General features: G+C 45.1%; 1 protein-coding gene and 1 long non-coding RNA gene across 12 annotated transcripts in view; both read right to left on the reverse strand.

Annotated features, from left to right (window-relative positions):
* Positions 1–22,943, reverse strand: part of LOC110533228 (baculoviral IAP repeat containing 2) — an 80,262-nt gene that overhangs the window by 43,857 nt on the left and 13,462 nt on the right. For 2 of the 6 annotated variants that reach the window (XM_036989429.1, XM_036989428.1), the window contains exons 1-5: positions 18,025–18,969; positions 14,838–14,962; positions 14,650–14,786; positions 14,290–14,436; positions 3,118–3,283 (exon numbers count right to left, since the gene is read on the reverse strand). In XM_036989429.1, the coding sequence (XP_036845324.1) occupies positions 3,118–3,283; positions 14,290–14,436; positions 14,650–14,786; positions 14,838–14,962; positions 18,025–18,118 (669 nt within the window). In that variant the 5' untranslated portion in view covers positions 18,119–18,969. Of the gene's footprint in view, positions 1–3,117; positions 3,284–14,289; positions 14,535–14,600; positions 14,787–14,837; positions 14,963–18,024; positions 18,970–19,714; positions 19,920–22,943 lie in introns of those variants that run through there. The other 4 variants (XM_036989427.1, XM_036989430.1, XM_036989431.1 and 1 more) reach the window with 4 other exon arrangements.
* LOC118966673 lies at positions 10,389–14,283 on the reverse strand. 6 transcript variants are annotated; one of them, XR_005053509.1, is made up of 3 exons: positions 14,060–14,283; positions 13,110–13,993; positions 10,389–13,043 (listed from the first exon to the last, which is right to left on the reverse strand). It is a non-coding gene; the product is annotated as an uncharacterized LOC118966673 (long non-coding RNA). The 6 variants fall into 6 exon arrangements; XR_005053511.1 differs by having other exon boundaries at positions 13,110–13,420; positions 13,553–14,283; XR_005053508.1 differs by having other exon boundaries at positions 13,110–13,420; positions 13,487–14,283.

Here is a 22,943-nt window from a genome sequence, read left to right on the forward strand (position 1 = left end):
CACACGTTATTAAAAATTCAGGCATCATCATTTTCACCATCAACATCATCACCACCATCAAGGATGCATTCCACAGTTCACGCAAGGTGTCAGGTGTCAACAACGTTGAAGCTCTGGAACGTGCCTAATTACTACCATCATCATCAATCAGAATCTGGTGCTGGACAAACTTGTGTCTCAATTTAGGGAAAGATCCCTAAATCTTTCTCAGATTATTACCAATCCCACAAGGTATGACTCCAAAAATCTAGAAAAGGCTACTCTCCTCGATGTTATCCTCAATAACCCTGATAGGTATCAGTCTGGATTTTGCCAGTAGTGCTGTGGAACATCCAGATCCTCTTTTGCGAACTTCAAACGTGCAGCAATGTTTTTTTTGGACAGCAGAGGCTTCTTCCGTGGTGTCCTCCCATGAACACCATTCTTGTTTAGTGTTTTACGTATCGTAGACTCGTCAACAGAGATGTTCGCATGCTCTAGAGATTTCTGTGATTCTTTAGCTGACCCTCTAGGATTCTTCTTAACCTCATTGAGCATTCTGCGCTGTGCTCTTGCAGTCATCTTTGCAGGACGGACACTCCTAGGGAGAGTAGCAACAGTGTTGAACTTTCTCCATTTATAGACAATTTGTCTTACCGTGGACTGATGAACAACTAACCAACATCTCCAATCTCGTCTCATTGATTGAACTCCACGTTAGCTGACTCCTGACTCCAATTAGCTTTTGGACAAGTCATTAGTCTAGGGTTGTTTCACATACCATTTCCAACCCACACTGTGAATGTTTAAATTACGTATTCAATATAGACAAGAAAAATGCTATAATTTGTGTTATTAGTTTAAGCAGACTGTGTTTGTCCATTGTTGTGACTTAGATGAAGATCAGATCAAATTGTATTACCAATTTATGCAGAAATCCCAGTAATTCCAGAGGGTTCACATACTTTTTCTTGCCACTGTATAAGGAACTCAATTCCACATCAGGTAACTGATGTAAACAGTAAAATCAGATTTAAAAAGCCGGTAACAATACACCTTATGGAACAGCGGGGACTGTGAAGAGACCGACACAGGCACAGACATACACATACACATCTGATAACACACACATGGAATTTGTGTTTGTGATTTACATTGTATTCATTTAGCAGACGCTCTTATCCAGAGCGACTTACAGGAGCAATTATGGTCAAGTTCCTTGCTCAGACACATTTTTCACCTAGTCAGCTCGGGGATTCGAACCAGCAACCTTTTGGTTACTGGCCCAACAGTCTTAGCCACTAGGCTACCTACCTGCCACCCCATAGACACGTGATAGTAGAGTAGTGGTCTGAGGGCACACAATGTGATGTGAAATGTATTGTAATGATTTTAAATGTGTATATAATGTGGCTGGACCCCAGGAAGAGTAACGGCTGCATTGCCAGGAACTAATGGGGAACCATAACAAATACACCATTTAATACCTCACAAGACATGCCACCAGAGGTCTCTTCACAGTCCCCAAGTCCAGAACAGACTATGGGTGGCGCACAGTACTACATAGAGCCATGACTACATGGACATCTATTCCACATCAGGTAACTGATGCAGCAGTAGAATCAGATTTAAAAAGCAGGTAAAAATGCACCTTATGGAACAGCGGGGACTGTGAAGAGACACATACACTGTATGTATGGTGGTATTATAAATTTTGTACTGTAGATATGTAGCGGTGTAATAATGTTGTACGTACCGTTTTATTTTAGCCTTAATTTGTTTGGACCCCATGAAGAGTAGCTGCTGTCTTGGCAGGAACTAATGGGGATCCATAATAAACCCCAGGAAGAGTAGCTGCTGCCTTGGCAGGAACAAATGGAGATCCATAATAAACCCCCGGAAGAGTAGCTGCTGCCTTGGCAGGAACTAATGGGGAGCCATAATAAACCCCAGGAAGAATAGCTGCTGCCTTGGCAGGAACTAATGGGGATCCATAATAAACCCCAAGAAGAGTAGCTGCTGCCTTGGCAGGAACTAATGGGGAGCCATAATAAACCCCAGGAAGAATAGCTGCTGCCTTGGCAGGAACTAATGGGGATCCATAATAAATCCCAGGAAGAGTAGCTGCTGCCTTGGCAGGAACTAATGGGGATCCATATTAAACCCCCAGGAAGAGTAGCTGCTGCCTTGGCAGGAACTAATGAGGATCCATAATAAACCCCAGGAAGAGTAGCTGCTGCCTTGACAGGAACTAATGGGGATCCATAATAAACCCCAGGAAGAGTAGCTGCTGCCTTGACAGGAACTAATGGGGATCCATAATAAACCCCAGGAAGAGCAGCTGCTGCTTTGGCAGGAACTAATGGGGATCCATAATAAACCACAGGAAGAATAGCTGCTGCCTTGGCAGGAACTAATGGGGATCCCTAATAAACCTCAGGAAGAGTAGCTGCTGCCACAGTCACTATACTGACAGCTTTCCGTTTCTAAAATGACATTTTTTCAGGGCCCCCATACCACACACGGATAAGGAAGTGATTTGCTGTTTGGTTTAAGTTTCTCAAAAACATGTGAAATGTGGTTGTAAAATAGAAAACTTCTCCTTTAAGGTTTCCCATTAGCTGCTGCCGCCAAGGCAAAACTGCTCCTTTAAGGTTCCCCATTAGCTGCTGCCAAGGCAAAACTTATCCTTTAATAAATACAAATCCCAATGATCATCGTCATCATCACCATCAACATTATCAATATCATCATCACCATGATGAATAAAGGTTTGAGATAACAGGGTTGTGTGACACTGTGTTTCCGGGAGTGTAATACTGATCCTATGAAGTAAGTGGGGGCGGGTCCAGGTTGTGTTGAGGGTCAAAGTCCTTGAGACATTTTAGTTTTTGTTTGTTCATGAATTTGTATGTTTTATGTCTTTCTGTCATTAATGACTTCTCCTATCGCAGTGTAGTTTCTTGTACTTGAAACAAATCTGTGAAAATCATACAAAGAAATATCACTCACCACAACCACCATCATCATTACCACTGTCCCAACGTCATGACACCACCGTCATCATCACCACCATCATCATCATCAGTTTTTCATCATCATCCCAACTGTGGTAGAATAAGTGAAGAAGTATCTCACCGGGATGACAGGGGCGCTGCGTAGAGGAGAGAAGGCCGAGTGTGAGGAGGAGAGGAGGTTGGCTGTGGAGGGGAGGGTCTGGATGAAGGAGCAGGAGGAGGACAGCTGTCTGTGTCTCTCTGTTGGACAGTCCCCTGTCTGCCAGCCCTCCGCCGTCACGTTACACCTGGAGCAGGAACACATCCATTAAGTCCACGTTCATTACCTTGGAAATAACGGACGACTCCGCCTTGTCCTGTTGCAGAGTTCATTTTTACATTAGGGTTAGGTCTATATTTATGGACCCAGTCGTTGGGGTTAGGTCTATATTTATGGACCCAGTCGTTGGGGTTAGGTCTATATTTATGGACCCAGTCGTTGGGGTTAGGTCTATATTTATGGACCCAGTCGTTGGGGTTAGGTCTATATTTATGGACCCAGTCGTTGGGGTTAGGTCTATATTTATGGACCCAGTCGTTGGGGTTAGGTCTATATTTATGGACCCAGTCGTTGGGGTTAGGTCTATATTTATGGACCCAGTCGTTGGGGTTAGGTCTATATTTATGGACCCAGTCGTTGGGGTTAGGTCTATATTTATGGACCCAGTCGTTGGGGTTAGGTCTATATTTATGGACCCAGTCGTTGGGGTTAGGTCTATATTTATGGACCCAGTCGTTGGGGTTAGGTCTATATTTATGGACCCAGTCTTTGGGGTTAGGTCTATATTTATGGACCCAGTCGTTAGGGTTAGGTCTATATTTATGGACCCAGTCGTTAGGGTTAGGTCTATATTTATAGACCCAGTCGTTAGGGTTAGGTCTATATTTATGGACCCAGTCGTTAGGGTTAGGTCTATATTTATGGACCCAGTCGTTAGGGTTAGGTCTATATTTATGGACCCAGTCGTTAGGGTTAGGTCTATATTTATGGCCCAGTCGTTAGGGTTAGGTCTATATTTATGGACCCAGTCGTTAGGGTTAGGTCTATATTTATGGACCCAGTCGTTAGGGTTAGGTCTATATTTATGGACCCAGTCGTTAGGGTTAGGTCTATATTTATGGACCCAGTCGTTAGGGTTAGGTCTATATTTATGGACCCAGTCGTTAGGGTTAGGTCTATATTTATGGACCCAGTCGTTAGGGTTAGGTCTATATTTATGGACCCAGTCGTTAGGGTTAGGTCTATATTTATGGACCCAGTCGTTAGGGTTAGGTCTATATTTATGGACCCAGTCGTTAGGGTTAGGTCTATATTTATGGACCCAGTCGTTAGGGTTAGGTCTATATTTATGGACCCAGTCGTTAGGGTTAGGTCTATATTTATGGACCCAGTCGTTAGGGTTAGGTCTATATTTATGGACCCAGTCGTTAGGGTTAGGTCTATATTTATGGACCCAGTCGTTAGGGTTAGGTCTATATTTATGGACCCAGTCGTTAGGGTTAGGTCTATATTTATGGACCCAGTCGTTAGGGTTAGGTCTATATTTATGGACCCAGTCGTTAGGGTTAGGTCTATATTTATGGACCCAGTCGTTAGGGTTAGGTCTATATTTATGGACCCAGTCGTTGGGGTTAGGTCTATATTTATGGACCCAGTCGTTAAGGTTAGGTCTATATTTATGGACCCAGTCGTTAAGGTTAGGTCTATATTTATGGACCCAGTCGTTAGGGTTAGGTCTATATTTATGGACCCAGTCGTTAGGGTTAGGTCTATATTTATGGACCCAGTCGTTAGGGTTAGGTCTATATTTATGGACCCAGTCGTTAGGGTTAGGTCTATATTTATGGACCCAGTCGTTAGGGTTAGGTCTATATTCATGGACCCAGTCGTTAGGGTTAGGTCTATATTCATGGACCCAGTCGTTAAGGTTAGGTCTATATTTATGGACCCAGTCGTTAGGGTTAGGTCTATATTTATGGACCCAGTCGTTAGGGTTAGGTCTATATTTATGGACCCAGTCGTTAGGGTTAGGTCTATATTTATGGACCCAGTCGTTAGGGTTAGGTCTATATTTATGGACCCAGTCGTTAGGGTTAGGTCTATATTTATGGACCCAGTCGTTAGGGTTAGGTCTATATTTATGGACCCAGTCGTTAAGGTTAGGTCTATATTTATGGACCCAGTCGTTAAGGTTAGGTCTATATTTATGGACCCAGTCGTTAGGGTTAGGTCTATATTTATGGACCCAGTCGTTAGGGTTAGGTCTATATTTATGGACCCAGTCGTTAGGGTTAGGTCTATATTTATGGACCCAGTCGTTAGGGTTAGGTCTATATTTATGGACCCAGTCGTTAGGGTTAGGTCTATATTTATGGACCCAGTCGTTAGGGTTAGGTCTATATTTATGGACCCAGTTGTTAGGGTTAGGTCTATATTTATGGACCCAGTTATTAGGGTTAGGTCTATATTTATGGACGCGACCCAGTTGTTCTATATGTTCCACAGTCACGACTTCTGCAGTCAGACTAACAGCAAAGTAGCTGCATTTCCGATTGTTTAAGCAGTTTTCTATTGACATTCATTTGGATACATCCATATCAATGAGCTGATGATGCCCGATTTTGCTGGCATAGCTAGAAAAGGTTGCCTTCTCGTCAGGACACTCGACACTGTCCATTAGGAGGAGATCGCATTGCATATCAAACACTATGCTACAAGCTAGCTAAATAAAAAATATATAAAATGTAAAGTGTTGGTCCATGTTTCATGAGCAGAAATAAAAGAGCCCAGAAATTTTCCAGACAATGAAAAATATTATTTCTCAAATTTTGGATGCAAATTTGTTTCCATCCCTGTTAGTGAGCATTTCTCCTTTACCAAGATTATCCATCCACCTGACATGACAGGACATATGAAGAATCTGATTAAACAGCATGATGTTGCAATAGTCTATGTGTCGGGGGGCTGGGGTCAGTCTGTATTATCTGGTGTTATTCTCCTGTCTTATTTGGTGTCCTGTGTGAATTGAAGTATGCTCCCTCCCGGAGGACCTGAGCCTTACGACCATGCCTCAGGAAAACCTGCCCTAATGACTCCCTGCCCTAATGACTCCTTGCTGTCCCTAGTCCACCTGGCCGTGCTGCTGCTCCAGTTTCAACTGTTCTGCCTGCGGCTATGGAACCCTGACCTGTTCATCGCACGTGCTACCTGTCCCAGACCTGCTGTTTGTGTCTCTCTCCCTCTACCGCACCTGCTGTCTCAACCTATGAATGCTTGGCTATGAAAAGCCAAATGACATTTACTCCTAAAAAGGTACTAACCTTAAGAGGACTGGCCAGCACTCAGAGCCTGGTTCCTCTCTAGGTTTCTTCCTAGGTTCCTGCCTTTCTAGGGAGTTTTTCCTAGCCACAATGCATCTACATCTGCATTGCTTGCTGTTTGGGGTTTGATTGATTGACAATCATTACACAGGCGCTCCTTGTGCTGGGGACAAAATGCCACTAAAATGTGCACTTTTGTCACACAACACAATGCCACAGATGTCTCAAGTTTTGAGAGAGCGTGCAGTTGGTGTGCTTATTGCAGGAATGTCCACCAGAGCTGTTGCAAGATAATCTTATGTTAATTTCTCTACCATAAGCCGCCTCCAATGTCATTTTAGAGAATTTGGCAGTACGTCCAACCGGCCTCAAAACCGAAGAACATGTGTAACCACGCCAACCCAAGACCTAAACATCCGGCTTCTTCACCTGTAGAATCATCTGAGACCAGCCCCCCGGACAGCTGATGAAAATGTGGGTTGGCACAATCAAAGAATTTCTGCACAAACTGTCAGAAACTGTCTCAGGGAAGCTCATATGCATGCTCGCTGTCCTTCGACGTCGTAACCGAATTCAGTGGGCAAATGCTCACAATTGGTGGCCACTAGCACTAGAGAAGTGTGCTCTTCACAGATGAACCCGGTTTCAGCAGACAGCGTGTACGGGCAGACGGCAGACAGCGTGTACGGCGTTGTTGGGTTTGCTGATATATTTGTATTTATTATGGATCCCCATTAGTTCCTGTCGAAGCAGCAGCTACTCTTCCTGGGGTTTATTATGGATCCCCATGAGTTCCTGTCAAGGCAGCAGCTACTCTTCCTGGGGTTTATTATGGATCCCCATTTGTTCCTGCCAAGGCAGCAGCTACTCTTCCTGGGGTTTATTATGGATCCCCATTAATGGGTCCATGCTTATTAGTAACTGGAATAAGCAATTTCATAAATGTGTCAAGTGCAGAGTCTGTTTGCTCCTCATTACACACCAAGACGCAAACGAAGCGCTCTTCTGGTCAGGCTCCGGAGATGGGCACATCGCGCACCACTCCCTAGCATACTACTCGCCAATGTCCAGTCTCTTGACAACAAGGTTGATGAAATCCGAGCAAGGGTAGCATTCCAGAGAGACATCAGAGACTGTAACGTTCTTTGCTTCACGGAAACATGGCTCACTCGAGAGATGCTAACGGAGGTCGGTGCAGCCAGCTGGTTTCTTCACGCATCGCGCCGACAGAAACAACCATCTTTCTGGTAAGAAGAGGGTGGGGCGGTATGCCTTATGATTAACGAGACGTGGTGTGATCATAACAACATACAGGAACTCAAGTCCTTCTGTTCACCTGAATTCCTAACAATCAAATGTCGACTGCATTATCTACCAAGGGAATTCTCTTCGATTATAATCACAGCTGTATATATTCCCCCCCAAGCAGACACATCGATGGCCCTGAACAAACTTTATTTGACTCTTTGCAAACTGGAAACCACATATCCTGAGGCTGCATTCATTGTAGCTGGGGATTTTAACAAGGCTAATCTGAAAACAACACTCCCTAAATTGTATCAGCATATCGATTGCGCAACCAGGGCTGGTAAAACCCTGGATCATTGCTATTCTAACTTCCACGACGCATATAAGGCCCTCCCCCGCCCTCCTTTCAGAAAAGCTGACCACGACTCCATTTTGTTGCTCCCTGCCTACAGACAGAAACTAAAACAAGAAGCTCCCACGCTCAGATCTGTTCAACGCTGGTCCGACCAATCTGATTCCACGCTTCAAGACTGCTTTGATCACGTGGATTGGGAAATGTTCCGCATTGCTTCCAACAACAACATTGACGTATACGCTGATTCGGTGAGCGAGTTCATCAGAAAGTGCATTGATGATGTCATTCCCATAGCAACGATTAAAACATTCCCAAACCAGAAACCGTGGATTGATGGCAGCATTCGCGTGAAACTGAAAGCGCGAACCACTGCTTTTAACCAGGGCAAGGTGACTGGAAACATGACCGAATACAAACAGTGTAGCTATTCCCTCCGCAAGACAATCAAACAAGCTAAGCGTCAGTATAGAGACAAAGTAGAGTCGCAATTCAACGGCTCAGACACAAGAGGTATGTGGCAGGGTCTACAGTCAATCACGGATTACAAAAAGAAAACCAGCCCCGTCACGGACCTGGATGTCTTGCTCCCAGACAGACTAAATAACTTTTTTGCCCGCTTTGAGGACAATACAGTGCCACTGACACGGCCCGCAACCAAAACCTGCGGACTCTCCTTCACTGCAGCCGACGTGAGTAAAACATTTAAACGTGTTAACCCTCGCAAGGCTGCAGGCCCAGACGGCATCCCCAGCCGCGTCCTCAGAGCATGCGCAGACCAGCTGGCTGGTGTGTTTATGAACATATTCAATCAATCCTTATCCCATGCTGCTGTTCCCACATGCTTCATGAGGGCCACCATTGTCCCTGTTCCCAAGAAAGCGAAGGTAACTGAGCTAAACGACTACCGCCCCATAGCACTCACTTCTGTCATCATGAAGTGCTTTGAGAGACTAGTCAAGGACCATATCACCTCCACCCTACCTGACACCGTAGACCCACTCCAATTTTCTTACCGCCCAAATAGGTCCACAGACGACGCAATCGCAACCACACTGCCCTAACCCATCTGGACAAGAGGAATACCAATGTGAGAATGATGTTCATCGACTACAGCTCAGCATTTAACACCATAGTACCCTCCAAACTCGTCATCAAGCTCGAGACCCTGGGTCTCGACCGCGCCCTGTGCAACTGGGTACTGGACTTCCTGACAGGCCGCCCCCAGGTGGTGAGGGTAGGTAACAACATCTCCACCCCGCTGATCCTCAACACTGGGGCCCCACAAGGCTGCGTTCTGAGCCCTCTCCTGTACTCCCTGTTCAACCACAACTGCGTGGCCATGCACGCCTTCAACTCAATCATCAAGTTTGCGGACGACACTACAGTTGTAGGCTTGATTACCAACAACGACGAGACGGCCTACAGGGAGGAGGTGAGGGCCCTCGGAGTGTGGTGTCAGGAAAATAACCTAACACTCAATGTCAACAAAACAAAGGAGATGATTTATAGACTTCAGGAAACAGCAGTGGGAGCACCCCCCTATCCACATCGACGGGACAGTAGTGCAGAGGGTAGTAAGTTAAGTTATTCGGCGTACACATCACGGACAAACTGAATTGGTCCACCCACACAGACAGAGTCGTGAAGAAGGAGCAGCAACGCCTCTTCAACCTCAGGAGGCTGAAGAAATTTGACTTGTCACCAAAAGCACTCACTAACTTCTACAGATGCACAATCGAGAGCATCCTGTCGGGCTGTATCACCGCCTGGTACAGCAACTGTTCCGCCCACAACCGTAAGGCTCTCCAGAGGGTAGTGAGGTCTGCAGAACACCTACACCACCCGATGTCACAGGAAGGCCAAAAAGATCATCAAGGACAACAACCACCCGAGCCACTGCCTGTTCACCCCGCTATCATCCAGAAGGCGAGGTCAGTACAGGTGCATCAAAGCAGGGTCCGAGAGACTGAAAAACAGCTTCCATCTCAAGGCCATCAGACTGTTAAACAGCCACCACTAACATTGAGTGGCTGTTGCCAACACACTGACTCAACTCCAGCCACTTTAATAATGGGAATTGATGGAAATTGATGTAAAATATATCACTAGACACTTTAAACCCTAACCCTAACCCTAACCCTACTGCATCTTTATGTAATACATGTATCACTAGCAACTTTAAACTATGCCACTTTATGTTTATATACCCTACATTACTCATCTCATGTATATATACACCGTACTCGATACCATCTACTGCATCTTGCCTATCCCGTTCTGTACCATCACTCATTGAAATATCTTTATGTACATATTCTTCATCCCTTTACACTTGTGTGTAAGGTAGTTTGGAATTGTTAGGTTAGATTACTCATTGATTATTACTGCATTGTCGGAACTAGAAGCACAAGCATTTCGCTACACTTGCATTAACATCTGCTAACCATGTGTATGTGACAAATAAATTTGATTTGATTTGTATTCAGCGCATGTGACTAATAACATTAGATTTTTCAACGCAGCCTTAAAATGCGTGGACAGAGGCCAGGAGCCAAGATGATTTGGGTGGACTCCGTCATTCCTGTAGAGTATCTTCTGTTTCCAGAAGGTGTCAAAGTTATCAATAAAAGTGACTCCAGCAGAGCTACTGTCTTTTAGCCAGATGTGTAATGCCAGTAGCCTGCTGAAATGTTCACACCTGAACGGCGACGGTACTGGACCTGAAATGACTGGCCATTGTTTGGAGTATTTTAATGCTAAAATCAGTTCCTTAAAATCAATTTTCCAGATGTTCCGAGCTAGCCCTCCTGATGTTGTTTGACCCCACACGGACTACGACAGTGTCAGCTTCCGGCATCTGTGGTAGAACAGTCAGAAGCAGCCTTGTTATGTCCTGTACTCGTGCTCCTGTGTAGAACAGTCTGAAGCAGCCTCGTTATGTCCTGTACTCGTGCTCCTGGGTAGAACAGTCAGAAGCAGCCTTGTTATGTCCTGTATTCGTGCTCATGGGTAACAGGGTTTTTGCTTTGGAGACCGAGATGTTGTTCACCATAGAGCTGCCTATGATGACAGCTGGTGATGTTGAATCGACAGGTCTCTCAGGCAACCTCACGGTCTGATGAGGGTGGGAGCTCCGAGAATCTGAACCCGAGGTAGAAGCCACCGGAGAGGGACAGAACAGAGGACGAAGATGAAGACGCAGGTACCTCCGGATCAGATCTTGAATGGGAAGCCCCCAGGGCGGCAAAGCCGTTTATGGTCTGTGTCAGGTCCGGGCTCAACATCTCCAAGCACACCCCTGTTGCCAGAGGACACTTTCTTCGACTTCCACTGCGAGTGACGCATCTCCATGGCTGGTTGGTTGGGTCGAGGACAGCGCCGTTCTCCAGGGAAGGGGAAGAACCCGTCGGGGATGGAACCCTGCTCAGCACCGGCCAGTCAGCTGTGGAGAGCCGACACGCTGGCGACACTTCCAGACCAGAGTGGAATCCGGCTACTGGGGTGGAAGAAAAAGTAGGCGGGCGTGGACTCCCCAGTAGCTAGTGTAGGTTTGCTACATGCTTGCTAAGAGTAGCCACTTCACCACCCTATAGTCCTTCGCAAGCAAGCAGTTGCTACATTGAAAGTCAGCGCGGTCCACCTTGTCCTGGAACAAAGCAAACAGCTCCTGCAGTGCTGGAAACGTTCGATAGCGACCTGCATTTGAGACCGCCGAGCCAAATAGGCTAGCTGGGCTTCCATGTGCAGAATCTGGCAGGATCCCAGGACAGACAGCAGCGCTCACAGCAACTAAGCCCAACAGAGCTACATGATCCTGGGACAGACAGCAGCGCTCACAGCAACTAAGCACAACAGAGCTGAAGGATCCCAGGAGAGACAGCAGCGCTCACAGCAACTAAGCACAACAGAGCTGAAGGATCCCGGGACAGACAGCAGCGCTCACAGCAACTAAGCCCAACAGAGCCGCAGGATCCAACAAAAAAGTATATAAAAACACTGTCAGCTTTATGAAACAATAAACCGAGGTCTCTCGTTCAGCTTTCAGCGTTTCAACAGCATTCAGTGTAGTTAGATGCTAGCAAACCTGCCAATATGCCAACCAAATTAAAAACTACCAGTTGCTAAAAACAGCTGGTTGAAGTACGTGGGAGGATTTGACAGCATAGCGCCACTTGCGTCATGACTGCAACAGTAGGGACCAGAGAAATGTTCATCACAATATTAGCATTATGTCATCAGACGCTCCAAAAAAACATGTCTCTGCAAAATCAAATCAATGCCAGCTAATTATCTAAGCTAGCTAAGTTTTTCTTAATTGAACCTATTTCAACACCAGTATAGAACCTACCTTTTAATAAAAAAAAAACATGTAATTTTCCATTTGTTTAAATTGTTCTTAAAACTACATTGTTGGTTAAGGTCTTGTAAGTAAGCGTTTCACTGTGAGGTCTACACCTGTTGTATTCAGTGCATGTGACAAATACAATTTGATGTGAAACACTGCAACTTGTCTCCAACACCAGTATAGAACCATCACCCACCTGAAACACTGCACCCTGTCTCCAACACCAGTATAGAACCAACACCAGTATAGAACCAACACCCACCTGAAACACTGCACCCTGTCTCCAACACCAGTATAGAACCATCACCCACCTGAAACACTGCACCCTGTCTCCAACACCAGTATAGAACCATCACCCACCTGAAACACTGCACCCTGTCTCCAACACCAGTATAGAACCAACACCAGTATAGAACCAACACCAGTATAGAACCATCACCTACCTGAAACACTGCACCCTGTCTCCAACACCAGTATAGAACCATCACCCACCTGAAACACTGCACCCTGTCTCCAACACCAGTATAGAACCAACACCAGTATAGAACCGTCACCCACCTGAAACACTGCACCCTGTCTCCAACACCAGTATAGAACCAACACCAGTATAGAACCGTCACCCACCTGAAACACTGCACCCTGTCTCCAACACCAGTATAGAACCAACACCAGTATAGAACCATCACCCACCTGAAACACTGCACCCTGTCTCCAACACCAGTATAGAACCGTCACCTACCTGATACACTGCACCCTGTCTCCAACACCAGTATAGAACCAACACCAGTATAGAACCATCACCCACCTGAAACACTGCACCCGGTCTCCAACACCAGTATAGAACCAACACCAGTATAGAACCGTCACCCACCTGAAACACTGCACCCGGTCTCCAACACCAGTATAGAACCATCACCCACCTGAAACACTGCACCCTGTCTCCAACACCAGTATAGAACCATCACCCACCTGAAACACTGCACCCTGTCTCCAACACCAGTATAGAACCATCACCCACCTGAAACACTGCACCCTGTCTCCAACACCAGTATAGAACCAACACCCACCTGAAACACTGCACCCTGTCTCCAACACCAGTATAGAACCATCACCCACCTGAAACACTGCACCCTGTCTCCAACACCAGTATAGAACCAACGCCAGTATAGAACCATCACCTACCTGAAACACTGCACCCTGTCTCCAACACCAGTATAGAACCAACACCAGTATAGAACCATCACCCACCTGAAACACTGCACCCTGTCTCCAACACCAGTATAGAACCGTCACCCACCTGAAACACTGCACCCTGTCTCCAACACCAGTATAGAACCATCACCCACCTGAAACACTGCACCCTGTCTCCAACACCAGTATAGAACCATCACCCACCTGAAACACTGCACCCTGTCTCCAACACCAGTATAGAACCATCACCCACCTGAAACACTGCACCCTGTCTCCAACACCAGTATAGAACCATCACCCACCTGAAACACTGCACCCTGTCTCCAACACCAGTATAGAACCATCACCCACCTGAAACACTGCACCCGGTCTCCAACACCAGTATAGAACCATCACCCACCTGAAACACTGCACCCTGTCTCCAACACCAGTATAGAACCATCACCCACCTGAAACACTGCACCCTGTCTCCAACACCAGTATAGAACCATCACCCACCTGAAACACTGCACCCTGTCTCCAACACCAGTATAGAACCAACACCAGTATAGAACCATCACCTACCTGAAACACTGCACCCTGTCTCCAACACCAGTATAGAACCAACACCAGTATAGAACCATCACCTACCTGAAACACTGCACCCTGTCTCCAACACCAGTATAGAACCAACACCAGTATAGAACCATCACCTACCTGAAACACTGCACCCTGTCTCCAACACCAGTATAGAACCATCACCCACCTGAAACACTGCACCCTGTCTCCAACACCAGTATAGAACCATCACCCACCTGAAACACTGCACCCGGTCTCCAACGCCAGTATAGAACCAACACCCACCTGAAACACTGCACCCTGTCTCCAACACCAGTATAGAACCGTCACCCACCTGAAACACTGCACCCTGTCTCCAACACCAGTATAGAACCATCACCCACCTGAAACACTGCACCCGGTCTCCAACACCAGTATAGAACCATCACCCACCTGAAACACTGCACCCTGTCTCCAACACCAGTATAGAACCATCACCCACCTGAAACACTGCACCCTGTCTCCAACACCAGTATAGAACCAACACCAGTATAGAACCATCACCTACCTGAAACACTGCACCCTGTCTCCAACACCAGTATAGAACCACCACCCACCTGAAACACTGCACCCTGTCTCCAACACCAGTATAGAACCACCACCCACCTGAAACACTGCACCCTGTCTCCAACACCAGTATAGAACCATCACCCACCTGAAACACTGCACCCTGTCTCCAACACCAGTATAGAACCAACACCAGTATAGAACCAACACCAGTATAGAACCAACACCAGTATAGAACCATCACCCACCTGAAACACTGCACCCGGTCTCCAACGCCAGTATAGAACCACCCTGCCCTCGCCAAACTGCGCTCCGTTACCCCCAATGACGGAAACCGGGCGAAGGTGGAGATACGGAACAGTTCTGAGGGGAAAAAAACTAACTTTACAATGGTTATTAATAACAACATTATCGCTATTGCACTTTCTAACAATACTTAGAGAGCAAAATGCTTTAAATGTGTACACTACTTTGAGGTAGTGTGTGTAAAGTGTTTGTATCAGTCAAAAGTTTGGACACCTACTCATTCAAGGGTTTTTCTTTATTTTGACTATTTTCTATTATTGTAGAATAATAGTGAAGACATCAAAACTATGAAATAACACATATGGAATCATGTAGCAACCAAAAAAGTGTTAAACAAATCAAAATAGATTTTAGATTCTTCAAAGTAGCCACCCTTTGCCTTGATAACAGGTTTGCCCACTCTTGACATTGTCAACCAGCTTCACCTGGAATAATTTTCCAACAGTCTTGAATGAGTTCACACATATGCTGAACACTTGTTGGCTGCTTTTCCTTCACTCTGCGGGCCAACTCATCCCAAACCATCTCAATTGTGATGAGGTCGGGGGATTGTGGCGGCCAGGTCATCTGACGCAACACTCCATCACTCTCCTTCTTGATCAAATAGCCCTTACAAAGCCTGGAGGTGTGTTGGGTGATTGCCCTGTTGAAAAGCAAATGATTGTCCCACTAAGTCCAAACCAGATGGGATGGCGTATTGCTGCAGAATGCTGTGGTAGCAATGCTGGTTAAGTGTGCATTGAATTCTAAAATAAATCACAGACAGTGTCACCAGCAAAGCAACCCCACACCATCACACCTCCTCCTCCATGCTTCACGGTGAGAACCACACATGCGGAGATCATCCGTTCACCTACTCTGCGTCTCACAAAAGACACGGCGGTTAGAACCAAATAAATAAATATATTTTTATTTTTATAGACAAGGGATCGGGATACTTTCCGAATGCACTGTATAATGCGTATGAGGTGTAAAGGGTGTGTGTATAATGCATATGAGGTGTAAAGTGTGTGTATATAATGCGTATCAGGTGTAAAGTGTGTGTGTGTGTATATAATGCGTATCAGGTGTAAAGTGTGTGTGTGTGTATATAATGCGTATCAGGTGTAAAGTGTGTGTGTGTGCATTTATATAATGCGTATCAGGTGTAAAGTGTGTGTGTGTGTGCATTTATATAATGCGTATCAGGTGTAAAGTGTGTGTGTATATAATGCGTATCAGGTGTAAAGTGTGTGTGTGTGTGTGTGTGTGTGTGTGTGTGTATATAATGCGTATCAGGTGTAAAGTGTGTGTGTGTGTGTGTGTGTGTGTGTGTGTGTGTATAATGCGTATCAGGTGTAAAGTGTGTGTGTGTGTGTATATAATGCGTATCAGGTGTAAAGTGTGTGTGTGTGCATTTATATAATGCGTATCAGGTGTAAAGTGTGTGTGTGTGTATATAATGCATATCAGGTGTAAAGTGTGTGTGTGTGTGTGTGTATATAATGCGTATCAGGTGTAAAGTGTGTGTGTGTGTATATAATGCGTATCAGGTGTAAAGTGTGTGTGTGTGTATATAATGCGTATCAGGTGTAAAGTGTGTGTGTATATAATGCGTATCAGGTGTAAAGTGTGTGTGTGTATATAATGCGTATCAGGTGTAAAGTGTGTGTGTGTATATAATGCATATCAGGTGTAAAGTGTGTGTGTGTGCATTTATATAATGCGTATCAGGTGTAAAGTGTGTGTGTGTGTGTGTGTGTGTATATAATGCGTATCAGGTGTAAAGTGTGTGTGCATTTATATAATGCGTATCAGGTGTAAAGTGTGTGTGCATTTATATAATGCGTATCAGGTGTAAAGTGTGTGTGTGTATATAATGCGTATCAGGTGTAAAGTGTGTGTGTGTGTGTGTGTGCGTGTATATAATGTGTATCAGGTGTAAAGTGCGTGTATATAATGTGTATCAGGTGTAAAGTGTGTGTATATAATGCGTATCAGGTGTAAAGTGTGTGTATATAATGTGTATCAGGTGTAAAGTGTGTGTATATAATGTGTATCAGGTGTAAAGTGTGTGTATAATGTGTTTCAGGTGTAAAGTGTGTGTGTGTATATAATGCGTATCAGGTGTAAAGTGTGTGTGTGTGTGTGTGTATATAATGCGTATCAGGTGTAAAGTGTGTGTATATAATGTGTATCAGGTGTAAAGTGTGTGTATAATGTGTATCAGGTGTAAAGTGTGTGTGTGTGTATATAATGCGTATCAGGTGTAAAGTGTGTGTGTGTGTGTGTATATAATGCGTATCAGGTGTAAAGTGTGTATATAATGTGTATCAGGTGTAAAGTGTGTGTATAATGTGTATCAGGTGTAAAGTGTGTGTGTGTGTATATAATACGTATCAGGTGTAAAGTGTGTGTATATAATGTGTATCAGGTGTAAAGTGTGTGTATAATGTGTATCAGGTGTAAAGTGTGTGTGTGTATATAATGCGTATCAGGTGTAAAGTGTGTGTGTGTGTGTGTGTGTGTGTATATAATGCGTATCAGGTGTAAAGTGTGTATATAATGTGTATCAGGTGTAAAGTGTGTGTGTGTGTGTATATAATACGTATCAGGTGTAAAGTGTGTGTGTGTGTGTGCATATAATGTGTATCAGGTGTAAAGTGTGTGTGTGTATATAACGCATATCAGTTGTAAGTTTAAGGTGTGTGTGTGTATATACACTGACTATACCAAACATTAAGGACCCCTTCCTAATATGACTTGATAATATTGAGTTGCAACCCTCTTTTGCCCTCAGAACAGCCTCAATTTGTCGGGGCATGGAGTCTTCAAGGTGTCAAAAGCATTCCACAGGGGACCATTCTTGGTACACACGGGAAAACTGTTGAGCGTGAAAAACCCAGCAGCCAGGCACCTACTACCATACAACGTTCAAAGACAATTAAAGCTTGTGTCTTGCCCGTTCACCTTCTGAATGGAGCACATACACAATCCATGTCTCAACTGTCTCAAGGCTTAAAATTCCTTCTTTAACCTGTCTTAAGGTGTACCTGAATAGTTGCCATACTGCAGGATGTGTATAACATGTACATGGCGTGTGTAAGTTGTGTACCATGTGCATATTAAGGTCTGTGCACCTGAAGAATTGTCATACTGCAGGTCTACTGGAGCTCCGTTCCGACAGAGACCCATGAGGAACGGGCTGTTCTGGAGCTGAACCAGGGTGTCCATTCACAGACCGGTTAGACAGGCTAGATATACAGGTTATAGAGTCTATATATATGGGTTAGAGAGTCTAGATATATGGATTATAGAGTCTCGATATAGCCTCTAGATCGAGTTTTTAGATTAAGTTCTGGATTCTTAATATAATTCTAGAGTTTGTAGAATTAGATAAAAGGAAGGACCATTCTCCTCAGGGAGAGAGGGATGAGTAACCCAGGGCAGGGGGAATAAACGCGCACACACGCACACGCACACGCACACACACACACACACACGTGAGCTGAAAAAAGTGATTTGCCTAACGTGTCCCAGCAGGCTTTTCTGCTAAGAATACAAAGCTACAGAGAAACAGAACATGATTAGATGGTGCTGTCTGTCTGTGATAGAAGAACAAATGCCATTTAGCAAACGCTTTTATCCGAAGAGACGTTTTATATACGGGTGCTACCGGGGATCGAACCCACTATTGTTGCAAGCACCAAACTCTACTAACGGAGCTACAAAGTACCGTCTGTCTGATACCACCAGAGTAGGCCACACCACTCTGTCCCCTCCTGATGGACTCCACAACGATTCACCTCTTCCCTGTAGACTGGTTTCACAGACTGCTAGAACCTCACTCATGAACCGTCTCTCCCCTGGTCTTCACCATCTCTCCCGTTGCCTGGTCTCCCTTACACACCTCTGTCCCCTGGTCTCACCGTCTCCTGGTCTCCCTTATACCCTGACTACACCGCTCGTATTGCGTGCGCGAGCGTTGCAAAATAAATGTAGGGATCTATGTTATTCAAATATTGCACCCACACTGCTCACCAGCATATGCGTTGCCAAGGGCTAAAATAGAAGTCATTCCTATTTCTGACGCAGATCACGCTGCAAGTCCTGCCTCTCCCATCTCCTCATTGGTTAATAGAAGCAGGTACCCACGTGAATCTCCTCATTGGTTATACCCACGTGGGTGATTGAAAGACAAACTTTGTTGCTGGTCGTTGTGGTAATACAATGAAAGTTTAGATGCCAATCACCATATAAGTTTAAGGGTGAAAAAGCCTGGAAGGAGGAGATGACTAGAAACGATTCAGATTAATTGTCGGAGTAGAGGACCTTGTTTATTTTACCTGAAATGCACAACTCAGTGTTTATATCCCAGGACAAATTAGCTAGCAACAGCAAGCCAGCTAAATAGGACAAATTAGCCGTCAAATTCAAGCTAGCTAGCTAAATTGCCATACATGTTTAATGCTATTCGACCTGTCCCCAAATTAAATGTAATTGGTTCAGAGTTTGTTTTGATATTTTAACCTGCGTGTCGTGATCGCGTTTGGTGTGGGGGGACAAAATACATTTATGCACGATGGCGCACGCGTGCAGCCGGTTTTGGGTTCCGTATTACACACCTCTGTCCCCTGTTCTCACCGTCTCTCTCCTGGTCTCACCTACACATCTCTGTCCCCTGGTCTCACGGTTTCTTCCCTGTACCCTGGTCTCTCCCCGTCTCCAACCGACACCACTCTAAACACATGGCTGTGTATAATGGGGCTGAGATATGGGGTTTGGTGTTAATGTAAAACAAGATGAATATGAACAAAAACGCACGCTCACCTGCTCATCCCCACACACACACACACACACACACACACACACACCCCCCTGGGCATGGCGGGTCAGCCCTCTCCCCCCGATTGGAACATCCCTCCTGGGGGACTTTAGGTCTCCATGACAGAAGAGATTAACCAGGTATAAGGAAATAAAGATGTATGTCTGAGGGGAATAAAAGGTTGTCCTCCTTCACGGACACTGATGACACCTGTAGGAGAGAGAAAAGTCACATTAAAAGGGGCAATCTGCAGTTTCTACATCCATTTCTAAACTTCTACATGAACGATACATACTCATTGATTCATAATTTATAGATGCCTCATGAGCTTAGTTCAACTATCATACTTCATCAGAACCCAAAATATAAACTTGTTTTATATGTACACAAATACTGTATAGCTTCAACAACATGGATATCATAAACTAGGTTTCCAATTGGTGACAGTTCTTCAAGCGGATATTTTAAAAAGCTTGGAGTGATTACATAGTGCACACCAAATGTACTTTTGCTTAAATCCTGATAGCTTTGTCACAAACTAAATAGCAAATATGTCTACTCTGGTCTGGATACGTGCGCTCAAGCCAACAGCTCACAGATAAGGTGCGGGTAGGTTAGTCTACATGATGACATTAATATTGATTAAAGAACAATATTTATATTTGTCAAGAACAGTCAAACATCGATCATCATGTCACCAGAATAAGGCACATTCACCACCCTGTGAAGTTCATAATTTATTTCACCTGTTGACTAATAAACTGCATCATTTCTTGAGTCATACTGGGAGGACCACACAACATATCATCACGTAACTCCAAATTTAGTTAGCGATATAGTAACCATCACATCTATTTGTGCATAAAAGGCGTTTTTATACAATTGTCCCGAAACTTCCTGTTTCCATTACAGCTGACTTCCAAGATGGCGTAGCAGTTCAGACGTCTTTGTCTTCATCTTGTCCCGTGTTTACATATTTTTCCCCCCTTCCTTTTTCCTTTGTATATATATTTTTTAATATTTTTACCTCAATTTCAACATACTCTCCTGCAACTCGCCTCACCCAATGTGGTACGGATCTGCTATTTTTAATACTTTAGAACCGGAACCGCCAACAGAAGCTAGCCAGCTGACTAGCTACTAGCTAATAGTCAGTTAGCCACGGCTAGCGGTCATCAGCTGACCTTAGCCTGATCAACTCCTTCCAGTCTGCACAGCGCGCTTCGACCCAGAACATACCGGACTGCTCTTTCTCCATCTCTGGTTTCCTACTGCAAGCTCTGAACCTTTTCACCTGGATCATCACAGCTAGCTAGCTGCCCCGCCGATTCTACCACGACTGGTCTACCGACATAACCCGCCCGAGGGATGTCAACAGGCTCCGCCGTCGCGAAGTCCCCTGAAGGCCTATTCGCTAGCCTACTAGCCGCGGCCCGCTAGCTGTCTAGAGCATATCGGACTGCTTGCTGAAGAGGATCATCAGCCAATTTCTTGGGCTACAATACCTATTTTGCCAATTGGCCTGGACACTTTTACTGCCTACACGGAGCCCTGCTGATCCAACACAACTGGTCTGCCGACGTAACCGTCCGAGGTGGCTACAACAGACTTCTTCTGACGCAACGTCCCCCCTAAGGCCCGTCTGCTAGCTGTCTGAATTGCCGTGTCTCCAGGTCGCCAAGCTACTCACTGGTCCCTATGATCACTTGGCTACATATGCCTCTCCCTAATGTCAATATGCCTTGTCCATAACTTTTGGTTAGTGATTATTGTCTTATTTCACTGTAGAGACTCCAGCCCTGCTCAATATGCCTTAGCTAGCACTTTTGTTTCACCTCTCACACATGCAGTGACTTCACCTGGTTTAAACGATGCCTCTAGAGACAATATCTCTCTCATCGTCACTCAACGCCAGGTTTACCTCCACTGTATTCACATCCTACCATACCCTTGTCTGTACATTATACCTTGAATTTATTTTTTCCATGCCCAGAAACCTGTTCCTTTTATTCTCTGTTCTGAACGCACTAGATGACCAGTTCTTATAGCCTTTAGCCGTACCCTTATCCTACTCCTCCTTTGTTCCTCTGGTGATGTAGAGGTGAATCCAGGCCCTGCAGTGCCTAACTCCACTCCTATTCCCCATGCGCTCTCATTTGTTGACTTCTGTAACCGTAAAAGCCTTGGTTTCATGCATGTTAACATTAGAAGCCTCCTCCCTAACTTTGTTTTACTCATTGCATAAGCACACTCTGCCAACCCGGATGTCCTAGTCGTGTTTGAATCCTGGCTTAGGATGGCCGGCAAAAATCCTGAAATTTCCATCCCCAATTACAACACTTTCCGACAAGATAGAACTGCCAAGGGGGGCGGAGTTGCAATCTACTGCAGAGACAGCCTGCAGAGTTCTGTCATACTATCCAGGTCTGTGCCCAAACAATTTGAGCTTCTACTTCTAAAAATCCACTTCACCGTTGCCGCATGCTATAGACCACCTTCTGCACCCAGCTGTGCCTTGGACACCATATGTGAATTGAATGCCCCCCATCTATCTTCAGAGCTCGTACTGTTAAGTGACCTAAACTGGGACATGCTTAACACCCCGGCCGTCCTTCAATCTCCACTAGATGCCCTCAATCTCACACAAATTACCAATGGACCTACCAGGTACAACTCCAAATCTGTAAACACGGGCACCCTCATAGACATCATCCTAACCAACCTGCCCTCTAAATACACCTCCGCTATCTTCAACCAGGATCTCAGCGATCACTGCCTGCATCCGTAATGGGTCTACGGTCAAACAATCACCCCTCATCACTGTCAAACGCTCCCTAAAACACTTCAGCGAGCAGGCCTTTCTAATCAACCTGGGTATCTTGGAATGACATTGGCCTAATTCCGTCAGCAGAGGATGCCTGATTGCTCTTCAAAAGTGCTTTCCTCACCATCTTAAATAAACATGCCCCATTCAAAAAATGTTGAACCAGGAACAGATATAGCCCTTGGTTCCCTCCAGTCCTGTCTGCCATTGACCAGCACAAACACATCTTGTGGCGTACTGCATTAGCATCGAATAGCCCCAGCAATATGCAACTTTTCAAGGAATTTAGGAACCAATATACACAGGCAGTTAGGAAAGCAAAGGCTAGCTTTTTCAAACATAAATTTGCATCCTGCAGCACAAACTTCAAAAAAATTCTGGGACATTATAAAGTCCATGGACAATAAGAG

This window comes from Oncorhynchus mykiss, chromosome 10 (assembly GCF_013265735.2).
Source record: "Oncorhynchus mykiss isolate Arlee chromosome 10, USDA_OmykA_1.1, whole genome shotgun sequence".
Classification (NCBI taxonomy): Eukaryota; Metazoa; Chordata; class Actinopteri; order Salmoniformes; family Salmonidae; genus Oncorhynchus; species Oncorhynchus mykiss.